The 10,569-nt window shown below is 42.5% G+C and overlaps 2 protein-coding genes across 2 annotated transcripts; both read right to left on the reverse strand.

Moving 5' to 3' along the window:
• Positions 1-665: 665 nt before the first annotated feature.
• LOC306749829 (coenzyme Q-binding protein COQ10 homolog, mitochondrial) lies at positions 666-4,583 on the reverse strand. The gene is given in 6 exon segments (XM_079233162.1): positions 666-970; positions 973-1,093; positions 2,639-2,740; positions 2,854-3,046; positions 3,329-3,484; positions 4,429-4,583. Coding segments are annotated over 6 exon segments (705 nt in total). The 5' UTR covers positions 4,533-4,583; the 3' UTR covers positions 666-941.
• A 2,157-nt stretch (positions 4,584-6,740) lies between these two features.
• Positions 6,741-8,596, reverse strand: hsd17b1 (hydroxysteroid (17-beta) dehydrogenase 1; the record flags this gene model as incomplete). The annotated part of the gene is made up of 6 exons (XM_079233864.1): positions 6,741-6,896; positions 7,378-7,561; positions 7,650-7,743; positions 7,868-8,047; positions 8,146-8,307; positions 8,500-8,596. The coding sequence occupies 6 exons, from the start codon at positions 8,594-8,596 to the stop codon at positions 6,741-6,743; spliced, it is 873 nt and encodes a 290-aa protein (XP_079089990.1).
• Between the last annotated feature and the right edge of the window lie 1,973 nt (positions 8,597-10,569).

Below are 10,569 nucleotides of genomic sequence, written 5' to 3' on the forward strand. Positions count from 1 at the left end.
AGAAACTGTTTTACGTTAATTAACAAATCTGAGTGAAGCCTTTTGTAGTAGTGTGAAGAGAGTCCAGACCTGTAAGAGGTCGCACCTCCATGTGTCCATCACCTTTAGTCCTGTAAAACAGACCTGTATGATGCAAAGCCACTAGCAGAGCAAACCGCTCTCTGGACTGAACACGACTACACGCCTCTTGTGCAAATAGTTTCAAAGTCAATTCCTGTTATTCCTTCAACCCTGTATTTAAATCCTGACTCTGATCAGAGAGAACAGATTTGCTGTGAACTCACCTGAACCACAGAATTGAAATGGGGTGAAATAAGTTGTCCGCCAACTATAATATTTCTCATATTGGATCTTTGAACTGTTCGAGCTTCTATTGTCTGTGTCTGCTCTGTGACCTCATCTGTATGTCCCCTACTTTTTGTTAAGGGTGAAGAAAGTAAACCAGGTGCAGATTTGAACAAGTTTTTTTTCCTTCATTATTTTGCCCAAACGCAACATCAAGTAAACAGATATTGATACGATCCATTACACTGGAAATCCTTGCTTCCCCCGTCACTGGGGTCTATCGCAATTTTTATTACAAATGCAGCCCATAAAAAATAGAAATTCAGAAAAATGACGCTTGGACATAGATTTACCAAAATAAAAGCTTTTTAATTCCACCGACAAAAAAGTGCTGAACAAAAATAGCTTTGAACCCTTTTATAGATGTTTCATCCCCAATCTTACAAAGAAACGTGATCATTTGAAACCATGCATTTATGCCGTACCTTTAAGTAACTAAATATGTACAATAAAGTAAATAAATTAACTTGTGGATTACAAATAAATAGTAACTCAAGTATAAGATATGGGCGAGTGCTAAAAGAAGAACCAGCTTCCTGTGTAAGACAAGTGTTGATATCAGGGTTTGGTTGAAGGTCTCAGGGAACCTGGAGGCCTCATGTGGACCGCCTCCTCAACGGCGCCTTTGCTGGTTCCTATAAAGCGCCGCAGCTCGTGACTCAAAGGCGTTGACCATCTGTTTAACCACTTTGTCAAAGAAGACGTTGGCCAGCTGAGAGTGCAAAAGAGACTTGAACTCAAATGAAACCTACAGAGGACACAAGGGGGGAAACTTGTTGGTGAGTTTATTCTACAATCACAACCAAAGATGTCTTTTGACTGTCAAGACTTTTACTTCCTTGAAATGTCCATTTTATTGTACATGTTCCACTGAAATGCAATTACTTCCTGAGCCAACATTTAGGCCAAACTCCTCTCAGCAGCTTCTTCACACTGTTCCCTGCCCTGACTGTTATTTCAGGCCTCCTGGGACACCAGCATGCCACTCAAGACCAAATTAAGAACATAATGACATTTTACCCCATTTGAATCCAGTAATCCATTCACAATAGTACAAGACCTGGAATGAGTCTCTCTTTAAGCATGCCATCTGATCTAGGGCTGCAACTAACGATTATTTTAATAATCGATTGATTATTTTTTCGATTAATCGATGAATCGGATAAAAAAATGTTTTTTATCAAAAAAGCGTTCATTTCCAACCCTTTATTCAAAAACAGAAGTGACAGTGCAAAACATCTTCAGAAAGTGCACAAACAGGTTGCTCCTTGAACATCCCTGAGCTGTTAATTAAAACAACAAAATGGACTAACACTAAAAACATACACATCTATGCTTTACATCTGCCAAATGTGAGCCCTTTTTTACTGTAATTGATCCCTCCAGAGGCTGCATTTACATACCCTGCTTTATCAATATGTATGAAATACTGGACAGAGGGAAGCTGTACTGCTCCATATAGAGCGTCCTCTTCCTTAAACTCTTTCATTCTGGGTCTCTTATGACCACGACGTCACGTTGCTGGCTAAGCCCAACGACGTGATTTGCTTCATTCTATTTTGAGTAAAAAAAAACAAAAAACCTGCAGCCAGATCCGCCGGTGAGCCGGTTTAACGTTAACGAGTGACAGCGTGAACTGAACCAGACCGGGGGGTGACGGCATGTTTCATCACGTTACGTTTTTTTACTAACAAGACTGAACTGTAACGGAACATAACGTAACTTTAACGACAATACACAACCAAACACGTTAGCTAACGCGATAGCAAGCTGACTAGCTTCCATTAAAAACAAGTTTGAGGAACATGAAGACGCTGATTGGCTAAGACTCGACTTGTCAAAGATCTTCTATTTTTGAGAACATCACAACCTCAGCTTTTCTCGTGTCTCACTCCAATCTCAGAAACGCTGGCCGGCCAGTTGCTCTGCTCCGCTCTTTTTTTCTTCTCCGCAACTTATTGCCCGGCGTAATAATCGCGCAACACAACGAATCGATAATGAAATTCGTTGCCAACACTTTTGATAATCGATTTTATTGATTTGTTGTTACAGCCCTAATCTGATCCCTTAAGTCCCATGGGCAAGTCATTTTATATTGATCAGTGGGTTTGTATATTATAATAATAATAATAATAATAATACGGTCACATGCTATTTGACTCCTTTCATTGTTTACATTATTCTATTATCATTGCAGAATTCTACTTCTAATTCAAATTACTGTGGGCGGTGCAAAAACTGGATTTCCTCATGACCCTCAGGGTCAGATACTAATTTCCTTTCATAGACTTACAGAGAAATCCACTTTGCAGGAGGTTGGCAGGTCTTTGTCTGCAGGGGTGAACCTCCATATTGTTTCAAGGTGGCTGAAGAGGGATCCATCGGTACACACCGCCTATTACAAAAGAAATTACTTCAATTTTCATTGACTGCCAAAAGTCAAAGTGTCAAAGTACATTGCTTGAGAAAAGAATACTTGTTTTCCTGGAGCTACAGGCTGGGACCTACCCTGACTTGGTGGTTTGGGACGACGGTGACCTCAGAGGTGTAGCGCTCCACAATGGGGGGGAAACCTATTTCGAGGTCCGCCCGGACGTGGCCGTTTTGTCCCTTTGTGACCCGAGACTTCTTGCACCAGGGAACAAAGTGGCGGTACTGGTCCACACTGGCCACCACTTTGTACATCTGCTCTGGAGAATACCTGAACACAGTCACAGAGACAGAGGCGCACATACGATATTTAATTCAATTTCAAATGTAATCTATTTTCAGTACTTTTTTGTGTGAAATTGCTATGTAATATTCCTAAATGGTACCTAGACCATTTTTTCTTTGTCAATATATTTGCATCTTAACTCTCTGATTGTCCATTAATCCATGAATCGATACCTAACCTGTCCGTGTACAACGTTTAGATCAGGTGCTTTGTTTGTGAGCTATCGTGTTGGTATTTCAGTGGTCTTTGTCATTTCGGGGCACTCACCCTAGTGTCCGGCACTCAGTGTACTCCATCCTGCTCCTGCTGACGGGGGAAGCCAGGTTGATGAAGCTGCGGCTGGGTGTGCTGACGAGGACGGCGGGCCGGAGAGGCAGGCCGACCCTTCTCACTGCCAGGGCCCCACAGGAGCCCCACAAGTGCCTGAAGAGGAAGACATACATCAGGGTTCATACACATTTTGACCAATGGATTTCCATCACTTTTCCTTGAACCAAATTTCCATGACCAAGCATTTTGTGAAATCTCGGTGTAAACATGAAAAAGTGAGAACATGTAATATTTAAACTAACAATGAGAATTCCAAAAGCATACAGTATACCTTAAATTATACAAATGAATGAGAGACAATAGTTTGATTAGAAGAATAACCATTTATAGATATACTATAGTGTATGCCTGCTTATGTTTTGAGCATCTTTCTTTTAAAAGCATATTCATTATTTCAAACTCAGCGTAAATGAACAACATGAACATATGAATATAACAAATTTCCATGACTTTTCCAAAGCTTTTGGGATTTTATTTTTTCAAGGACTTTACCAGGCCTGGAAATAACCATTTTAAAATTCCATGACTTTTCCAGGTTTTCCATGATAGTATGAACCCTGATACATGAGTCTGTGGGATTATATATAATAATAAAAACAGAACATTACATGACAGACTGGATTGAAATGTCCCTATTTATCCTCCATTCATTATTCCCTTGCAGCTTGTTGAATGCACGAGGAATAACCACCACAAGAGGGCGCCACAGAGTCGCATGACTGCAGGTTAGTCGTCAAGTGCGCTTCTCACACACGCACACACATACACACACACACACACACACACACACACACACACTCACTCACTCACTCACTCACTCACTCACTCACTCACTCACTCACTCTCCGCAGTACAACTCACGCAGAAGTCAATGACAAACCGTGGAAGTTAAGAATAGGAAGTTTAACATCTAAATCCCACCAGCCGCCACATTTCGAGAAATTTCTGACTAATGACATTCAATCGAACCCGTCTTCAGTATTTCTCCCTCCTGACGTCACGCATCGTCTCTGCCGGGAAGTCCGGTTTTCACTCACATGCTACTCGCTCCGCTCCCGGTGCCTCGCGCCGCTTTGGAGGAGCGGGCTCCGGACAGCTCGCGCAGCGCCCTGAGGAGGAGCGGGGTCTTCCTGCTGGTCATGCCGGGGTTCACCTCTGGAGACTGGGACGAGCTCTCAGGAGACACGGCGGCGCTTGCACCCCGGCGGCAGCGGCAGCAACCCGGCTTTGTTCCGACTGATGAGCCGCTCCACTTGTGCGATACAGAAAGCAGTGACGAGGCAGCAGGCTCTGGCCAATCAGAGAGCTTGGCCCAGTTTAAAAGTTAAATTGATCACTTATTTGTGAATTGAAGTATAGCTGGACTTTTTTTCTTTTCAGAGGTTATGTCTTTTTTATAAAACACGACTTGTTTCCATGATTTCTAATAGAAAAGGTATCACGAGTAGTATTGTTATTATGGAATGTAAAATAGCTATACTAGTTGGAACTAATCTCACTTGTTATAGAAACAGACAAGTTGCGAATTTAGACACTTTTACTCTTATCACCCCAAAATAGATAAGGAAAGGCATATTTGTTCTTCTACTGTCAGAGGGTTTGTCACATATGACTCATTTGTGAGTGAATCACTAAACATATTTGACTCCTGGGTTTAAGGGGTTTTGAGAGGTTTCGACATGCTGTGCTCATGACTCATCCTAGACTTTGATGCTGCATCATCTCCAATCAAATGAAGTGTATAAAGCCGAGTTTGATAGCAGTATGATTGTAAACTATATTTGTATTTTCATTATTAATCTGCATAACACTGCATGGCTTTAAGAGGCTATAACACCTCTGGGTGCTGCAGCATTACGTGTTAGCACACAGTCAGAACCGGTCCAGCAGGATCCAGTTCAGGAGCTTCAGACTGGAACTAAGGCACTTGATGAGGGAGGGATTTAAGAACCTCAGCCATGCAATCAAAGGCCAGAGACGTAATGCGTAGACGTAGAGACAAGCTAACCATTCACGTTAAAAGAGAACATACTCAAGCGCTTAACAGCCCCGAGCCGACGATTACACATGCAGCCGATGGCTGCTGCATGGCCCTCGTTCAGCTTTATACAGTTTAGGGATTCAGAAGCCCAGCCGAGGCAGCTAGACTTCCTCTTTCAGAAATACTTTTCTTACCTTTTCGTTGTTTTTTAATCACCTCTGATAGATTTTTATTGAAAAATGAAAATAATAGAAGATTTGCAGTAATAACTATGACATGTTCTTCTATTAATGCAATTTGTTGTCTCACAACTATACATAGGAGTCACTGCAGTGATGTCACTGGTTTGCGAAGACGTCACTGAGCATGCATTTATCATTTATACACTGAGCAGGTATTACTCATTTATACACTGAGCATGCATTAATCATTAACAGGCCTTCATTCATGTATCTAGTAGAGATATGTCATGATATGTCATGTCATGTCATATATCTTCTGACATTATATTTCTGACCTCCATGCACCCGCAACCTCAGAACTGCAGATGCCAACCTGCAAGTTTTTTTCTCACTATTGTCATATTTCTTGTTTTGTTGTTGCTTCTTTTGTTTGTCTTTACCATGTAAAGGGTCTTATACCTTTTAAAGCATTATACTTCTTCTTTTTTTTTAAACAAAGGATTTTTCCACTTCAATAAAATACCAAAAAGAAAATGCAGAATTTGGTCAGTATTTCCCGTGTTCCTCCTTGTGACCTTTATTATGAAGTAATAACTGCACAAAGTGTAATAACAGGTATCATCCAGGTCAGTTAAAGTACTTTATTAAGTTATCCCTCAAGGTCCACTTTAAGGCAAGCCATTCAGCAAACACAAGAAAAGAAATGAAACATTTCTTCATTCCATGCTTTGGAACGAGGAAGTTGTTCATGTTGCTTCAGGAGGCCAATCAAAAACGAAATGAGAGAATTCTTGGCGTGTTTTACATTTAGTAGGGTGGTAATGTCGAGAAGCTCGCCGATCCCTTTGAAACTATGCCAACCAGTGAGACGGGAAAACTATTAGAAGACAGGAACGCATTAAAAACATAACCCTTTTCAAATAATTCTCTACCAACATGATCTATTTTTTATATTCATAACTTTACATTGTGATAAGGAATACAACTTTTGATAAGTGACATACAAAAATAGAAGCATGTAGTCGCTCCATGTGAACTAACACCACTGAACTCATCGCCCTTCGAGCAACCAGTGAGTCACAGTGCGTCAACTTTATTCCCCAAAATCTGAAAGAGCAGAAATGTTGACCTGTGCACGTAAAGAAGGAGAAGAGCAAGTGATGGCTTAGTGGAAAACGAGGCAACATTATTGTTCCTCAGCTGAGAACATGATTTTGCTCAAAGCACTGATGTACCGTGAGCCATCTGGATCTGTGATCTTCAGTTTGGTGAGAGGTGGCACTCCACCGCCGGTGAAGTATCTGAAAGCCGGGCTGGCCGCCTGGATGGCCTCCAGAAACACCTTGGAGACGAAAACACACACACACACACACACACACACGCACACACACGCACGCACACACACACACACACACACATACACACACTGAAGTGGAGCAGTGCTCGTACTTAGACACACTAACTTTTTTGCTGTGATAAAACTATCGCGGTATTTTGATCTCTACTAAAGTAAAAGTAGCCATATGAAATATTTTTTTTTATTATTATTATTAAAAGTTTATTATTCAAAATTTGACTTCAAGTGAAAGCTAAATCATATTAAATGCACGTTCAGAATGAAAAGTAGAAGTTATCCATATACAGACACAATATATGATATGTAATGCAGTTATGGTCTAGAACAAGCAAGTTGAGAGATGAGCAACTAATGAGCCTTTCCGTTAACCTGGTTTATGTTTTTGGCATTGTGTACATTTTGTATATCTGTCTATTGAATCTTGCCCTGTTTATATTTATATATCTTTATCTTATCTTCAACACACCTTCACGATGTCCTCAGTGTCCTGCGCTGCGTTTTGGAAAACGGCGCCACAGTGCTGCAGGTACTTTTCGTAGAGGCTGAGGGTGAGGGCGTCGACCTGTTGGAGGGACGCATCACCGAGCTCCGCCCTCTGCAGGTTGACCAGGAAGTCAGTGTTGACCGGCCCACACTCAATGAGACTCACGCTGCAGGATGAATCACAATCAACCTTCACGGTTAACAGCGTCCAAACAACGGAAGAGAAGACACATAAAACAAACATTTAAAACTCACTGGATATTGAAGTGTTGCAGGAGGACAGCCAAACTCTCACACGCTCCCTCTATTGCAAATTTACTGGCACAGTACACCTCATTAAAGGGCAGACCTGCAAGAGAGCGAGAAGGAGGAAGGTGGCTTATTCCGGCAATTTCGGGCACGGCGGCAAACGTCAACAGCGATTTTGTTCTTGGGATTCCCGTCAGAACTCCACAACCCCACTCTCGACTCACCCTGAAGCCCTCCGGTGCTCCCGGTGACCAGAATGCGGCCTTGGCCCTGAGCCTTCATGTCTGGCAGGAAAGCCTGGATGGTCTGGATGGTACCGAAGAGGTTGACCTCCAGTATCTGCCTCATTGAGTCCAAGGACTGCACCTCCAGCGGCCCCATCAAGCCCACTCCGGCATTACACACTGAGATCAGCGAGGATGAGCCCATTAACACGCGCACACACACAAAATGACACAAAGCGCACGAAACAAAATGACAACGCGCCGGCACGAGAGCATACCCAGAATGTCCACTCGCTTCTCCGCAACCCTGTCCCTCGCCTCCAGGATGGACTGCCGGACGGTCACGTCCATTTGGAGAATATCCAAGGTGTCCTTGTGCAGGCTTTTCACACACTCTAAAAGACGCTCCTTCTTGGCCAGGTTTCTCATCGTGGCATACACTAAACAGAAAGCATTTAGTGGTATGGTTTTTACTTTGACATGTTTTGCTTTTTAGACAGATCACATGCATGTTTCAGAACACTGGCAGCAGATTATGTGCTGTACAGAGTCTCCGTGGGCTTAAACGGTCTTTAACAGCAACAGTTCTTGACATAAGGACTGCAATAAAAGACAGAGATAGAAGTGCTTACCTTTGAATGTTTTGTTGGGGTCGGAGGCCAACCGGACAGCCAGGCTGAGACCGATTCCCGAGGAGCAGCCTGTGATCAGCACCACCTTCTTGTCCATGGAGCTGCCAACTGATCTGCTTCAGGAGAGAGCAGCCGGAGCACACAGGATAAGATGGAGGCATGTGAAAGCGCTTCTTCTCATTGTTTTCACATATTTCTTTATCACAAGGCCAGTTAACCCTAAACATGGTATCTGCCACCTGGAGTCCTCCATTCTTTTCACATGCCCTTGTTTGGATAGACACATGGGAAAGTGCCTTTGTGGGGGTGCTTGTGATAATACTTCCAGCGACATGAAGGCCTGAGGGGTGTCAAACATAAGGCCCCGTGGGCCGGATCCGGGCGCCAGGGGTTCCAGCTCGGCCCACCGGATAACTGTAAAAAAAAACATTAGCCTAACGAGGAATACTGTGACGGATAGGATTTCCAATCTTTCAGCAGATTTAGTTAGAAAGCATAAAGTAAAGCAATTTGTAGCATTTTCAGTTGCAATCGATGCGAGCGCTGACATTACAGATGTTGCTCAACTGGTCTTATTCATTCGTGGTGTTGATGAGATTTTGGCGGTCACCGAGGAGTTCCTTGAGTTGATACCTATGACAGACACCACTGCAGCCAATTACATCTTTAGCGCTCTCGTTGAAGCGCTGGACCGGGTGGGAGTGGACTGGACCCGCGCTGTCAGTGGGGCTACAGACGGTGATCCATCAATGATCGGGAGAAAATCAGGCGTTGTGAAAAAATTCAGGGAAAGTACAAGCTGCAAATGGGGGATAACGTTTTTGGACATTTCACTGTGTTTTTTACCACGAGGCACTGTGTTGTAAGTTGTTAAAGATGGATCACGTCATGAACGCGTCACAAACGCGCCACAAAGCGAGGGAATCTACAGAGGAGAGCCCGGGGGAATAAACAGTGGGCTGATGTCTGAATTTTTGGTCTTTATGTTTCTAGTTTATTGTAGAAAGACCTTAAAATAGGGTTTATCATCCAAAAACCTTCACCAATGATTTAAACATAGAGAAATATTGTCGTTATGCATGCGTTATTATGCTATGAATTTACTGATCTGGGCCACTTGAGATCAAAATGTGCAATATGTGGCCCCTAATGAGTTTGACACCCCTGGTGTATGTATAATAAATGTATTGGAGGTGTCGAACTTGCACCACGTATAAGCACCAGGCGGCAGCAGAGCATCACACAATGAGCATGAGAACAGCCAGAAAGGAGCTCAATGGGTTGGAGTTCAAGAGGTCGAGGAGGGAAATCGTTGAGTGCTGTTTAGATTTAGAGACCTTGCATCCTTTTTCCCAGGCGTGTGAAACAACTTGTTGTGATATGTCTCAGAGAGAGCTGTCGTTTGCTGATGCTTTCTTCAATTTGAGATGAAGTCATTTCATTTCCGACGTCATATTCTGAGCAAACGATGAAAGCTATGAATAAGCTGTGGAGCTATTTCCCTCTTACATACTGTTCCCAAGATTAGGAATTAACTTCCATGCTCAAAAATGTAAAATGGTGTTGACCTAGAGTGTTCCGAATCAGTCCCTGTTAGACATTTTATTCCAATAGGTACAGTACAGCTAGTTGCTCCTGTCAACTTCTCAGTTCAAGATTTGATTTAATCTAGACCAACAAAGCAGAAGGATCAATACACCAATTGATACACCTCATATGGATTTTTTAAATGACATATTTTACAGTTATTAATTCTTTAAGTAGTGGTCAGGCAGACCTTACGAACCTAAGGGTCAAGTGTGGATAAGCAAGCTGGTCTTTCTAATCCTTTTAGGAGGATTAGAATTCCAGAAGGAATATCATAGTATAATGTTAATGCTATGCAAATTACAGTGACTAACTGTAAAGATGTTTTAACTAAATATGTTTTGTGGTAGGTTTATTGAGCATTTTGTGTAATTTTGTGGTATAATTACAGGAAGAGGAAACAGTAATGTGTCAGAGGAAACGTGAGCCATTTCAGAACAAGACATTCTGACCAAAGCCAAGGACCAGAAGTGTCTTTTATTC

The sequence above is a fragment of the Taurulus bubalis genome (genome assembly GCF_910589615.1).
Source record: "Taurulus bubalis genome assembly, chromosome: 17".
NCBI lineage: Eukaryota > Metazoa > Chordata > Actinopteri > Perciformes > Cottidae > Taurulus > Taurulus bubalis.